Genomic DNA, 15,432 nt, shown 5'->3' with positions numbered 1-15,432 from the left:
TTTTAAAACGTGTCAGTTATTAATGAGTGCAGCAGCTAGGTTATCTGGAAAATGTGAACTGTTGGTAGCTCTCGTAGGCTAGGGTTGGCTACCGCTGGTCTACAGCATGATGGTAGACAGTCATTAGGTCGACATGGGAAAAGGTCGAAAGGTCATTAGTTCGACAATCAAAAGGCCGACATGGGGTTTTTCACTGTTTTTTGAAATGTCAACACAGTCGACATGGACACAGTTTCAAGTGCACCGCATCCACTTGCATCGCTCGCAATGTGTCGGGCACCATGCCTCGCTACACTATTTGATTGTTCCACCACGCCCTAGTGGATGGTAGGGCATGAAATACCGCCCGTCGGCACAAAAAACTGAGAAACCCAATGTCGATCTTTTGACTGTCGACCTAGACTTTGTCGAACTAACGACATAGAACCATGTCGACCTTTTCCCATATCGACCTAAAACCATGTCGACCTAATGACTGTCGACCATCATGCTGTAGACCAAATCAGGCAGCAGGCTGTTTTAGCAGGGCACATTTTGCTCTTTAAAAAGGGGATTTTTGTCCTTACCTGGAAAATCCTTATTTCTGAATCCTTTGGTGGACACTGGGACAGTGGGAAGGGGGCGGAGCCATGGCGACAGGCACCAAGTAGCTAACACTTTAGTGGGGCAGCCCAGGCCCCTCCTTCCCCACACTCCATCCTAGGTCAGTTTAGACTACCACCGGACTCAGGAGCACAGGAAAGGAGAGAATGAAAGAAAGAAAAAGAGAGATCTTGTATTACCATGAACAAGAGCATTCCCTAAAACCAACCCATCAGCCGATCAGGGGCGTCTGGGCGGGCGCCCAGTGTCCACCAAAGGATTCAGAAATAAGGATTTTCCAGGTAAGGACAAAAATCTCCTTATTTTCTTCATGCCATTGGTGGCCACTGGGACAGTGGGACGTCCCACCGCTGTCCCCTCACGGGAGAGAACGCTCCTGAGCTGCAGAAAGAACGCCATGGCCGAACGCAGAGTCGACCTCGGCGAAAGTATCAAACCTGTAGTGGCGTATAAAAGTGTGCATGGAAGACCATGTGGCTGCGCGGCACAGCTGCTCTGCGGAGACTCCGGAAGCCGCAGCCCACGATGATCCTACCGAGCGAGTGGAATGGGCCGTTAGCCCTGCTGGCGCCGGCCTATTCGCCAGGAGGTATGCCTGCTGAACCGTAAGCCGCAACCACCTGGCAATGGACTGTTTCGATGCGGGCCAACCCCGCTTCTGATGATCATAAAGAACAAACAAAGCTTCTGTTCTTCTAATCTCCCTGGTCCTATCCACATAGATGCGAAGGGCCCGAACCACATCAAGAGCCCCTCCACCTCTTGAATCCTGGAAAGCAGGAACCACGATTTCCTGGTTTACGTGAAACCTGGATACCACCAAGAGCCAAGCCGTCAAACCGAGACGAGCTAGGTTGGGATGTTGACAGGGTCCCTGAGACAGAAGGTCTGGCCGGAGAGGTAACCGCCACTGAGGTTCCTCCGCCATGAGCAGGAGATCGGCATACCAGGCCCTGCGTGGCCAGTTTGGGGCCACCAGGATTACCCTTACCCGTTCCCGCTTGAGTCTTCTTAGGAACCGAGGAAGAAGAGCCACAGGCGGGAAGGCGTACGCCAGATCGAACGGCCAAGGTGCCGACAGAGCGTCGACCAGAAATGCGCCTGGATCCCGAGTCCTGGACCCGTAGCAAGGCAACTTGTGATTCCACCGGGATGCCAGGAGGTCTATCTGAGGCCTTCCCCAACGAAGGGTTAGAGAGTGAAACACCTCTGGATGAAGAGACCATTCTCCGGAGTGGATCTCTTGGCGGCTCAGAAAGTCTGCTTCCCAGTTTTCGACACCGGGAATGTACACTGCCGACAATGCCAAAAGGTGACGTTCTGCCCATCGAAGAATTGGCTGTACCTCCAGAAAGGCTGCTCTGCTCCGAGTTCCCCCCTGGTGATTGATGTACGCCACCGCCGTGGCGTTGTCCGTCTGTACCTTGACTGCACGAGAGCAAATCAGGGGGGCCGCCTGGAGAAGGGCTAAGTAGATCGCCCTGAGCTCTAGAATATTGATCGGCAACCGCGACTCCTGGTGGGACCAAACTCCCTGGTAGGATCGGTCCTCCACCACCGCTCCCCAGCCCCTGAGGCTGGCATCTGTCGTCAAGAGTACCCAGTCCGAGACTAGGAAGGGCCGTCCCCTGGACAGGTGACATGGCTTGAGCCACCAGAGCAACGATAGTCAAACCTCTTGAGAGAGTACTACCTCCTGCCTCTTCAGAGCCTGTGGTGAACGGTTCCAATACTTGAGGATCTGGTGCTGCAACGGTCGAGAGTGAAATTGGGCAAATTCCACCATCTCGAAGCACGAGACCATCTTGCCCAAAATCTTCATACACAGATGAAGAGAGACTCTCCTGTGCTTGAGAAACCCTCGTAAAAGGGCCTGCAAAGCCAGCCGCTTCTTGTCTGGAAGATAGACCCTCTGGGCCTGGGAATCCAGACGCGCTCCCAGATGTATCATCTCCTGGGAGGGTTCCAGGCTGGACTTGCGCCAGTTCACTAGCCAACCGTGAGCCTGGAGCAGGTCCAGCGTAATGCCTAGGTGTTGCAGCAGTAGTTCTCTGGACTGTCCCAGAATCAGAAGGTCGTCCAGATAAGGCAGAATCCGCACTCCTTGGAGGTGAAGGAAGGCTGCCATAACTCCCATCACCTTCGTAAAGACTCTTGGTGCTGTAGAGATTCCGAAGGGTAGAGCCCGAAATTGGACACGAAGATCCTTGGTTGCAAACCGGAGGTACTTGCGGTGATCCGGATGTATCGGAACATGCAGGTATGCATCTCTGATGTCCAGAGATACCATGAAATCCCCCGGCTCCATTGCTTGTATAATGGACCGAAGGGACTCCATGCGAAACCGCGGAATGTTCAAGTAACAATTGAGATCCTTGAGATTCAGGATTGGTCGGAATGAACCATCCGGCTTCCCGATCAGGAATAAATTGGAGTAATAGCCGTGACCCCTCTGCTGAGGAGGAACCACTTCTATCACCTGAGACTGGAGAAGAGTCTGAACGGAGGCGTTGAGAGCCTCCGCCTTCAGAGGACAGGCCGGGCGCCCCGTGATAAAGAATCGGGTCGGCGGACGCCTGTCGAAGGAGAGATAGTATCCTTCCGACACTATACTCAAAATCCAATTGTCCGATGTCGTCTCCCTCCACCTGTTGGCAAAATGGAGGAGGCGAGCCCCTACCGGCAGGGAGTCGACCTGAGGGGTCCCCAAGTCATTGGGAGGCCTTCTCAGGGGCCTTAGGAGGCTGACGTTTGCCAGACTGGGACTGTCTGTTCTTACCAAACGACTCCCTCCTGGGAGGACGGCTTCTTGTTGAAGATTGTCCCCTCGGCTTTCCCTGCGGCCGAAAGGAACGAAAGGACTGCTTCGGCTTAGAGGGTGCCGACGGGAGGAAGGCTGTCTTGGAAGTGGCTACCGTAGTCACAATCTTGTCCAGCTCCGGACCGAAAAGCATATCGCCCACAAAAGGAAGGGCCTCCAGGGCCTTTTTGGACTCTGCATCCGCATTCCAAGTGCGGAGCCACAAGGCTCTTCTGGCTGCAACCGAAGACGCCGAGATCCTAGAGGCTAACGTAGCCGTGTCCAGGGCCGCCTCGCCCAAATACATGGAGGCTTCTCTGATATGGTCCACCAGCAGCTCCGACCTGCGTATGCCTGACGTAATGTTCTCCGTCAACATATCTGCCCATTTGCCTACCGCCCTAGCCACCCAGGCCGAAGCCAAAGCTGGCCTATTAAGCGTACCCGCATGAGTAAAGATAGACTTAAGACATGTTCCATCTTTCTATCAGTGGGGTCCTTTAGAGCCGCCACAGTGGGAATAGGCAAGGTAGTAGCCTTTACCAGCCGGGCTATGTGGGAATCCACCTGAGGCGGGCATTCCCATTTCGTGCGCCCGTCTGCCGGAAAGGGATAAGAAGAAACCATCCTTTTAGAAATTGTAAATTTCTTATTAGGAGAAGACCGGGGGTGAAATGTAATAGGATGAGAGATTCAGAAAGTGAGAGATTTGGTAAGAAATCTCCAGTTTTTTTAAAGTGGCAATCATTTACACAGCAAAACCAGTGTGATTTTGCTGTGTAAATGATTGCCACTTTAAAAAAACTGGAGATTTCTTACCAAATCTCTCACTTTCTGAATCTCTCATCCTATTACATTTCACCCCAGGCCTTTGCCAGGTCTCCCTCCAGCTGCGTTGAAGATGGGAAAACAGCCGGATCCCTCTTCTTGCGCTTAAAAGAGGGTGCCTCCTCCGCAGGGGGCTGGTCTGGCTCTTGTATGTTTAAGCAAGAGCGGACCGCCTTCACCAGCGCATCTACCCTGGACTGAGTCATAACCTCGTCCTGGGATGTAGCCTCCTCGTCAGGGTCGTCAGGGTCATCCGGGTCAACAGGGTCATCTGTGTCAGCCTGGTCGTCCCCTGAAGTATCCGTCCCCGTAGAGTCAGCTCTCTGGGTGCGGGCTCTGGGGTTCTTGCGCTTGCTAGCGGCACCCAGCAGGTTCTGTAGAGAGGAAGAAACCTGAACCAGTCCCTGCACTGAGGAAGAAAGGCCCTGTACCCAAACTGGCTCAGGCGCAAGCGTCAGCAACTGAGGCTGGGACTGCGTGAGCGGAGCCGGTTGAGCTGGTGGAGGAGTCACCTGTGAAGGCTGACTCAACACTGGTGGGGGCTGAGGGTGTGAACGGGAAGCGGCTAGCTGTCCAGCAAGGTCCCTCATGGCTGCCGTCAGGGCCTGCGCCCAACCCGGTTCCCCGGAATGGGATGCCTGTGATGGGGCCGAATCCACAGAGTCCCCACCATTACAGCGTGTACACACACCCCCATGGTCTGCCGAGGTGGAAGAAAAATTCTCCTTGCACCTAACACACTTAAAAGCCCTCAGGGCAGGAGCGTCCCCTGACCGCGAGGGTCTTGCGGACTTTGAGCCTGACTTAGAAGTCATGGCTATGCTCTATCCCACTTCAATACAAGAGACAGAGTGAATAGAGAGATTTGCACAGAAAACCCCTATATAGAGAGGGGTGTGAAAACACAGCACTGAACACCTCAAGGGTGCAGTGTCAATGCAGTACAACCTGACCCGTCTGGAGACCGGGGAAGGAAGGGTGCCACAGTGTCCACACAAAAGCTGCTTCCTGCTGCTCTCTCTGCACCGATGTGTGACAGAGTCAAGCCTCCATCAGGACAGGACGCTGGCAGTCCCCGGCGGGAACTCATATAGAGGCTCCCTGCCGGGGATTGGGCGGGGAGGAGGTGAGGGACCTCCCCCCCTCCTGGAACCTTGCCAGGGCTGAGAAAAATATGGCGGCCCCCACCGCTACAACAATAGCCCTAGTGGTCTAGTGGCCTCGGTTTCCCCTGTGGGGACCGAGTGTCACTGCCAGGAAACCGCCGGGAGTGCACCAACCCCCGGCGGCTAAGTGCGCTGGGCTCCCTCCCTCCGGCATCTACTATCAAGACGCCTAGTAGCGCCATTGCGAGACAGAGCGAGTCAAGCTTCCATCGGGAAGCCTCTCTGTCTCGCGTCTCCCCCAGCCGCGATACCGCTGCGTGCTGCGGGGAGGGAGGGGGGAAGTGCGGCTTACCTGCTCCGTGGCACACGGTCCCTCTGTGCTGGGACCCAGCCTGCAGGTCCGTGGCAGTTCACGACGAGCTGGCTCCGGAGCAGGTGAGCAGCCTGGGTGGTCCACCCGGCTTGCTCACCGCAAGTGTAAAAAAAAAAAAAAAAATGTTCCTTTTTTAAAAAACGCTGCAGAACACTGCAGCAGCTACCTAAAAACGTGCCTGTGCTCCTAGGCACCAAGAAAAAACTGACCTAGGATGGAGTGTGGGGAAGGAGGGGCCTGGGCTGCCCCACTAAAGTGTTAGCTACTTGGTGCCTGTCGCCATGGCTCCGCCCCCTTCCCACTGTCCCAGTGGCCACCAATGGCATGAAGGAAATAACCAGCTAAAACAGCCTAGTGGGAACACTAAGGGCGAGATTCAGCAATAATCCCCAACGCACATCGCCGGCATTCGCATAGTTAATAATCGCATATGCAGTAACACATGCGATTATTAAAGCAAAAGCGATGCACAGTGATGTGCAACGGGCCCTCCCTGCCGGAACCCTTACACAGCTGTAAGGGCTCCGGTTCCTCCTCCCTGCACTCAGAAGTGGTGCAGGCAGGAGGAAATCACTGGTCCGGGCAGCACAGCAGGAGGCTGCCCGGGCACAGGTGAGGGGGTGCGGCGTAGATCAGCTGGGGGCGCGCAGGGCGGCGGGGGACGCCCATAGGCTTCCATGGGGTTACGCCAAATAGGAACTGGCGTAACCCCCCGCAGCGAAGCCCCAGCAATGGGGCTCTGCTGCATATGAAAATGCGGTAAAACCCCCGAAAACTGGGTTTTTACTGCATTTTTAGCTTGCTGAATCTCGCCCTATGTGCTTACAAGCTACGATTATCCAGGCTGTCCATCAGACGCAATATTTCTAAGTCTCCAGTTGGAAGCAACAGGCAGTGTATGCCCTACTGCGGCCGACCAATGGATATTTCCCATTCCTTCAAGTGGGAAGAAATGGGGAAGGTCTCCTCCCCAGGGACGGAGCATTGTTATAAGGTGACATGTATTGTGAGACTCCTCCCCAGGGACGGAACACCGATATCAGGTGACATATTGTGAAAGATCTCAGAGATACCAAGCAGTGGCAGTACATCCCGCTGCTCATAGCATAAATACTATTGCCGCCAAACCAGAACTTCTGGGTCGGTCACCTGGAGTCCCTCTGCGCATGCAGGAATCGGTGTCAAATCCCTCTGACAGTGCTGCGGAGAGAAGCCCATAGGTTTATTTTGCTACCACATTATGGGCGAAACGTATGAAAGCTTGGAGAGCCAGAATCTACCAACCAATCAGCTCCTGTTATTTGCTAGAAGTCGATTGGATGGTACTCGCTCTCTCTCCACATTAAAGGGCGAAATTAACTATGATGGCCGGTCTATTTCAAATAGGGTATTGCTATGGGCAACCAATCAGATACTATATATTCTCTTCTAGATAGTGCTTACTATATAAGAAGTAGATTCTGATTGGTTGCCCATAGCAACATCCTATGTAAAAATAGAACTCCCATTTTACTAAATGTCCCCATAACTCTCTCCATTTTATCACAGGGCAAGGCTTAGTACATCTCCCCTTCAAAGCTTTGACACCTATTACCCCAGAGCTGTTACTAGGTGTTGCCTGAAGGGGGCACCACCAGGCTCTGCCTGACATCCCCATGGACAGTGGTGGGGAACGAGCGGGTCCTGCCACGGTTTTGTTCATTGCAAATGCTAAAATTGGCCTACGGGGGTGCTGGGATGTGTAATTTTGGGATGTACAGCTGGAGAGCCACTTATTGCCTACCCCTGCTCTAGGGGGTCTGGCATTATGGATGAATAGGACTAGTGTTTTAGAGTATCCCTCCTCCTTTCAAAGCAATTCTGTACATAGGACGGCTTGGTACAGGCACTGCCATTGTGTTTCTTGGAGCGGATAGATTCCACAAGGGCACGCATGACAAAACTATGGCCCGCCAGCTGTTGTGAAACTACAAGTCCCATCATGCCTTGCCACAATTTTGCTATTAGGGAATGCTAAAACTATGGCAAGGCATGCTGGGATGTGTAGTTTCACAACAGCTGGAGGGCCACAGTTTGGCCAGGACTGCACTAGGTAATGCCCAGTTTACGGATTCTGCTTTATGTTACATCCCCCAGGTCATGCCCTCCACCAATTCTTCAAGGCCCTTGCACCCTATACAGCACAGATGCCCACATTATAAGAAACAAATATATGAAGGATATATCGAACCACATAACACAACATATATGTAAAAATGAACAGCAAAGATCAGTTAGAAACATTCCATTACAGGAGTGGACAAACTCACTTCCGGATCTTCATGGCTTCCTGGTTGTCAGAGCGGAAGAACTCATAGTTTTTGTATATCTGCACAGCCTCCCGGCGATACTGTCCCACATTAAACACTGAGCAGAATGCAAGAAAACACGTGTTATACTGAATGTCAGCAGTAAACATTGCATTTATGTCAGGTCTAATTACGCACTATAATAATCCCGTTTTACAGCTTGCAAACACAAGAAGAACACAATCGTGTGCACAGCAAACTCCCTGCAGTACAAAGTTCAGTCAAGGGAAAGTGTTATTTATCCCTAAAAGGAGAACAAACTTTGGCTGCATAACCCTAAGACCTGCCGCATCAACTCAACCGGCAGAGGAGTTGGGACACAGGGGAATATGGTCTATAAAGGAGTATTGGTGTCCTTCTATGCCAAGTCTGCAACGTAACTGAAGCACTTGTTTGACCCCTCAGGTCTATCTATGGACTGACTTGTGCAAATTCTGGGACAGCTCAATGTTGCACAGAGAGACATGTCAGATAGAGTTCAAAAGATTTAAAATATCAAAAGGATACAGAAACGAAAAAAGGGGAGGGGAACATACAGAACATAAAAGAAGAGAGGAGGGGGGGGGGGAGGGGAACAGGGGGTAACGGTTAGTGCATAATACATCATCAATCCAAATCCAAATAATGCGGCAATAGTCAATAACATAGCTATCCTTTTGAAATTTAACTCAATAAAAATTTACTGAAGTTAAAAAAAAAAAAAAAAAAAAAAAGATTTAAAATACAGCACCAGTCAGTAAAGCCAAAAAGAAAGTCATTTTTTTGTTTGGAACAAATCATGCTGCTGTAAAAGGGGAGCAAATACATTTCTATTGTTTTTGTGCAGGGTAAATACCGACTGCTTTTGCATGTAGCCTGTAGACCAGGGTTGGAGAACCTTCAACCCTCCAGCTGTGAAACTACACATCCCAGTATGCTTTGCTAGTTTTAGCATGGCCAAATAGCAAAAGTGTAGCAGTGCATGCTGGGATGTGTAGTTTAGCAACAGCGGGAGAGCCAAAGGTTCCCCATCCCTGCTGTTGGGAAGCTTTATTTTTATACTGCAATTTAGACTTCAATTTGAACATACCCCACCCAAATCTAGTTCTCTCTGCACACGTTACATCTGCCCCACCTGCAGTGCAGCATGGTTTTGCCCATTTTAAAGCTTTTTTGCTTTGTTAACAAAAGGTGAATAATGGTGTGTACACACTTGTACAATTTAGACTATCTGCATACAATATATACAATATAGACTATATAGTGTAGATCTGCACTATATAGTCAATGCAGCCAAGACTTTCTGGCTGCGATACGGGAGCGCACAAATCGGGATCGCAAGGGTTAAAACCTATGTGATCTGCATGAGATACAGATGAGATTTTGACTATATAGTCAAAATCTCATGCACATTGTACAAGTGTGTACACACAATTAGGCCCATAGTGAAATATACTAACTTTAAACCCTTCAGTGGTAATCCCAAGAATTTTCCAGGCTATGCTTCAGTGCCCAGACTGGAAAGCCCAGGAAATTCTTGGGATTGCCACTGTTTAGCACTCCCTCCCCTCCGCTGCACCTTCTCCTCGGCCCGCCCCCCTGGCTGTTGTATTACAGCCTGTGGCGCCGGCTACTGACACACCGGGTTGCCTGGTGCAGCGCCGGCTCGCAGGGCCAGGCAGTGGCTGAGAGTGTTCAGCGGCGCTGCCTGGACCATACACTTTTTTTTGTAGGTAGCACTCCCCTAAAAAAAAAAAAAAAACCACGCCCAGTGGGGAGCGCTACCTTAAAAAAAAAAACACACCACTGAAGGGGTTAAGATGCATTTACAGAGGAAAATACAGAAATAGTGATAACAGTTATGCCAGATTACATCTCAGCATCACAACGACCATGCTATGTAATGTTGCATCTGTTAAAACAGGGTACAGATTTTAATTTATTTTTAAAGCCATAAAGTATCAGTGATGAGACGTAAAAGAAACACAACCTGCCCTGCCGCATTGGGGCATCCCTCCATCACCCGGCAAGACAACCTTAGCAGACCTCTCACCCATCCAAGGAATTTAGGGGTAGATGTATGAAGCAGTGATAAGGGAGAAGTGAGCCAGATGAGAAATGACCCATGGCAACCAATCAGCACTAAAGTAAGATCTATAATTTGCATAACAAAAGCACACAGCAGCTGATTGGTTGCCATGGGCCACTTCTCCTCCCTTCACTGCTTTATACAGCTACCCCTTATTTACTAAGCCAATGAGAGAGATAAAGGGGAGAGCGATAAACTACCAGCCAACCAGCACCAGTCATTTTTCAAACACAACCTGTAACATGTTAGTTAGAAGCTGATTGGCTGGTACTTTATCTCTCTTCACGTGTTAGTACATAGCCCCTTAGTTTGGTGGTTTAGGAATCTCCAGGAATGACCTGTTAGCACGGATTGCATGTGGTGTACTGTCAGTTTATAATAGGTTTTCATAGCAACTTTGGTCCACAGAGGGAACACTTCCTTACCTTTAGTTGGAGTTCCAATCCAGTTGAGGTAGCGTGTAAGCTTCTTGGAGATGTAAGTCTTCCCACGTGCGGGCAGCCCAACCATAATGATCATTGTGGGGGAGTTGGTGAACTGGGGTATGGAAGCTGCAATACAAATAAAATAGATGTATCCACTTGCACAGAACGGAGGACGTAGCCTGAGAAGCTGGAGGCAGACACCATTTCTTATCTCACGTCAATGCTCAAGTTTATAGCAAGTCTTGTATGCCCTAGCAGGCCTGGCCCAACTTATGAAACTACAAGTCCCAGCATGCCGTTCCACATTTTTGCTATTAGGGAATGCTAAAACAGTGGCAAGACATGCTGGGATGTGTAGTTTCACAATAGCTGTAGTGACGCAGGTTGGCCAGCCATGCACTAGCGTCATGCTCGTTGGAGTACAATATAGGAGGATGAAGTCGTACATTCCTTTAACATATTAAAGACTTTTTATTTTATATTCCCATAATAGTAAAAGGTCTGCGATCACAAATCAATGTTTCTGAAAAAGTAAAATACTTAATATGTCTTTATCTCAAATACTTGAGTAAAATGTAGTCAAGTGAATCTGGTCAGAGGAATGAGCTACAAACCTTGACCCAAGGGACGGATTACATATATCTACGTGAGTGCACATGTGCAACTACAGGTCCTGTATCCTCGCATGAAGTTCCCACAAAGCTGCAGCTGGATAGGCTGCTGGTGTTTGTGGGCAGAGCTGACCAATGTTCCTGGAAACGGGAGTAGCCTGGGAAGGATCGGCATATTCAAATGCATATTTCCTGGCTCTGGCTGAGTAGTTCAGGTCTACCAGTAGCACCAACCAGTGACGTTTGGCAGATTTCTGTGGGATAGATGTATGAAGCAGTGATAAGGGAGGAGAAGTGATAAAGTGCCTGGTACTTTATCACCAGCCAATTAGCTCATGACTGTTAAGTTACAGGCTGGGTTTAAAAAAGGCAGATATGAGCTGATTGGCTGGTGATCAAGTACCAGGCACTTTATCACTGCTTCATACATCTACCCCGTCTGTGGAAACAAGTGGGATCATTTATTGCCCACCAACATAGATTAACGACTAAAGAAATTCAGCAAACCTGGCCTGCTGGCGTACTAGATGGTTGGAGCTGAAATCCTCCGTAGGATTTTAGATTTACAAATTGCAGGTCCTCGTCAGCTTCCGGTAATGTTAGGAGATAAAAATATAACCCTTTAAAGTGACAGATTATTCAATCACAACGGGCAGAGAGCAGGAATTGATTGGCCTTCTGTTCACGGCATCTGTAGTGCCGAATAAGGTCATGAATTATTCAAAGTAGGTCATAAAGTGTAATGCGCACTAAGTACATTACAGGGATGTGTTTCAGCAAAATACATGTCGCCCTCTGTAAAAGTTAATAATTAATCAAACAAGGTTATGAAACTAGCAGGTATTTAAAGAATTAGGAGCATGAAGATCCCTCTGTTTGCATTTGCTGCCGAAATGGAAGGCAGAAGAAGATAAAGCAGCTACTGTAGCACCATAGTCCCTTATCAGCTGTGATGCCGAAAAGTTCCTGGAAATCTCATAAAATCCAAGATACTGTATATACATTGCACGGAGTAGAACGCCCAGGATTTCTCACACGTTATGTGGAATAATAAAATCTCAATGCACTAAATTTATCATACACAATGGCATATATTCAATGCCGCGGGCGAGCGGTGACTGCGAGCAGGACTTTTTGCTCGCAGTCACCGCTCACCCTGTCAGTATTCAACTGACCCCCCTCATACGCAAATTCCCCCTCGCTCCGTTTTTTGAGCGAGGGGGAATTTGCGAATGTGCCTCCAAAAGCTGCGAGAATCGAGGCTAATTACAGCGAGTTTGCTGCAATAGCCGCGGCTCTCACAGTTTAGGGGAATCCTCGCAGTTCTGTGACTGCGCGGATTCCCCCTGAACGTTGCATAGTGCAAGCGGCCGGCGCGGGGGTTAAACTGCGAGGATCACTGGTTTTCTGCTATACTCGCAGTTTAACCCCCTCGCCGGCCGCTCGCACCGGCATTGAATACATGCCAATGTCTGCTCTATGAGACCACCTTTCATGCTGGTATACAATTTGAAGTCTCTATAGCGGTTGATGATTTTACTTTGAATCAGTGCGAGATATTTATTATTATTATTATTAAGTATGAATATAATTCTAATAATTATTTTATTTATATCGCTCTCTTTCTCCAGTAGGACTCAAGTCGCTTAAAAAGATAGAATTAATGTAATACAGTACAGGAACAATGAAGTACAGAAAAGCTATTCATAAACAATACTTAAGGCAATTAAGGAAATGCGTGGGTAAACAGGAATGTCTTGAATCTTTTTGAAAGATTCTAGATTGGGGGCCCCTCGAACTGTGCGGGGAAGTGAGTTCCATAAGGGGTGTACACACTGAGCGATCCTTCTAAACGATTTTGACTACATAGTCAAAATTGCGTAGAAGGTTAGTAAAGATCTCTGTCAAGGTTAGACAAATCTCCCTATAATATCGCCTAGTAAAAAAAAAAAAAAAAAAAAAAAAAAAAGGAGTTGCCAGGCAAGAATATTTTGACTAGATCGCTTGCTGTCTAGTCAAAATCGCTGCTATTCACTGCTATTCACTGCTGAGGGAGATATTCACTAGGCAATCTGCAAGGAGTACCAACCAAGTATGTTAATTCTCGTATATTCAAAAATCGCTGGTGCGTTTAGTCAAATGGACTAGCAAAAATCGCTCCATGTGTACACCCCTATAGAGTTGGAGCCACATGGCTAAAAGCACGACCTCCAGATCAATTACAGGAGATTCTAGGTAGATAACAGTCTATTACAGACACTAGTCACCAGCCCGTACAAACAATGGAACAATTGGATCCCCCTGAGTGCAATTGCAAAAGATAAGCACATACAGCTGTACAGGCAGCTATGGCTTAATACCCCCCTATGACAGAATGCCCCTCCAGCTAGGCAGCTATGGCTTAATGCCCCCCTATGACAGGGTGCCCATCCAGCTAGTCAGGAAGCTATGGCTTAATATGCCAGGGTGCACCCCAGCGGCTCATGGTCAGGCAGCTATGGCTTAATACCCCCTCTGCCAGGGTGCCCCCCAACTGGTCATGGCCAGGGTGCATCATCCTAGCTGGTCAGGCAGCTATGGCTTAATACCCACTCTCTAACAGGATGCCCATCCAGCTAGGCAGGCAGCTATGGCATCATACCCCCCAGCTGGACAAACAGCTATGGCATCATACTCAGCCCCCTATGCCCGCACTCACATCCCCTCCGCTGCTGCAGCCGCTCGCAGTGCTGGTGCGGGATCCATAGCTTCTGCAGCCGGGTCTGGGTCAGCTCCCTCAGTCGCTCCGCCATCTGCTGCCTCTGCGTCCTGCCGCTGGTGGGCTCTGCTGCTGCTTGCTCCTGCTGCATGGCCGGGCTGACCCGTGGGTCACCTGACTCTGCCGTGGCCGGTGTGTGGGTCAGCGCGTGCTGTTGCTGCTGGCTGCTCGGTGCGGGGCTCCCAGCTGTGTGCGTGCTACCCGCCGCCTCCTCCTCCTCCTGTCGCTGCCAGACAGATACACAGCCAGCCAGGGCGGGAGGGGCCAAGTGTGGGAAAGGGGAGGAGGAGGTAGCCTCAGTCAGGCACAACACAAACAATCAATGCCACAACTCTATCCTGCACACAGCCAGGATGGGGTTCTGGTATTAGGTTGATAGATCGACATGCAAAAGGTCGACGTTGATAAAAGGTCGACGTTGATAAAAGGTCGACAGCAGTAGCAGCCATGCAAGGATATGCACTACACTGTAGCCCATGCACTTATGAGATATTGCATGCAATCATTTAATTTCGGCCACATCTGTTTGATAAATCGAATGATAGTATGCACATTTTAGGGACCATGCGATGTGATGCGCCGATCGACTGTCCCGTAGAATGATAGTATGTGCTGCACATAATATCTATCGATTTGCAGGAGCGTTTGCATGTGGTTTTTTACCACATGCGATCGCTGTAATGCAATCCACAGGTGGGGGGGGGGGGCGGAGGAAATGCTCTAGGCGGCGTAGGGTTTGGAGAGTGGGGACTGGATGGACCGGCAGCGCCCATCTGGGTAGTTTAGTGCTGTGAAAGTGCGCTGGCAGAATTTGGAAAAAAAAATGGTTTAAAACACTGGGCGGCCCTCTGATTGGCTGAGAGAGCTCAGCCAATCAGAGAGCCGGCCAGTGCTTTTAAAAAAAAAAAATCTGCTGCCGCTAGCGCTCCTTCACAGCGCTATGCTACTCCGCCGCCCAAGGTGGCATGAGAAATTGGGTGCTGAAAGGGGGCACTTTTTACACCATAATATGCGATCGCACTGCAATGTCGCGTTGCATCCAATCGCATAAGTGTATGGGCAGCAGGGGTACTAACTGTTCAACTAGACATTGTAGTCCTCGAAATCCACACCCAGGGATACACAGTTCTTGCAGCACAGCCTCCAGGGATTGCAAGCTCTTCTGCACAGCATCTAGAACCGAATAGGACACTATAGGAATGGGCCAGCAATGCTGCTGCCAGGACCTTTGAGAGATCACATCATTCTCTGCTACATCTGCTACTAGGGATGGACATTGCATGTGCTTCCGCCATCAAATCTTTTGATGTGATGGTAACTGATCATCGCATCCAAAAAAAATTGATAGCAAAAAAATGATCATTTGCGCATGCACAAATATCTTCAGCATGGCCATGTATGCGCAGAATCACTGCAGCATGGCCAGCCGGGGGGCGGATCCATTGAATCATGGTCAGCACACAGCTGCTTTTCACAGCCACCTCCGCCAACCATCCACCCGTCAGTCAGTCA

The 15,432-nt window shown here is 49.7% G+C and overlaps 1 protein-coding gene across 3 annotated transcripts in view; it reads right to left on the bottom strand.

Moving 5' to 3' along the window:
* Window positions 1–15,432, bottom strand: part of PFKFB1 (6-phosphofructo-2-kinase/fructose-2,6-biphosphatase 1) — a 50,953-nt gene that overhangs the window by 28,825 nt on the left and 6,696 nt on the right. The window contains exons 1-3 of one of the 3 annotated variants that reach the window (XM_083158780.1): window positions 13,861–14,156; window positions 10,552–10,677; window positions 8,020–8,116 (exon numbers count right to left, since the gene is read on the bottom strand). In XM_083158780.1, the coding sequence (XP_083014906.1) occupies window positions 8,020–8,116; window positions 10,552–10,677; window positions 13,861–14,011 (374 nt within the window). In that variant the 5' untranslated portion in view covers window positions 14,012–14,156. Of the gene's footprint in view, window positions 1–8,019; window positions 8,117–10,551; window positions 10,678–13,860; window positions 14,157–15,432 lie in introns of those variants that run through there. The other 2 variants (XM_083158779.1, XM_083158781.1) reach the window with 2 other exon arrangements.

Source organism: Crinia signifera, chromosome 9 (genome assembly GCF_055691185.1).
Source record: "Crinia signifera chromosome 9, ASM5569118v1, whole genome shotgun sequence".
NCBI lineage: Eukaryota > Metazoa > Chordata > Amphibia > Anura > Myobatrachidae > Crinia > Crinia signifera.
Note: the sequence above shows the minus strand (reverse complement) of the source record. Positions and strands in the feature narration are given on the sequence as shown.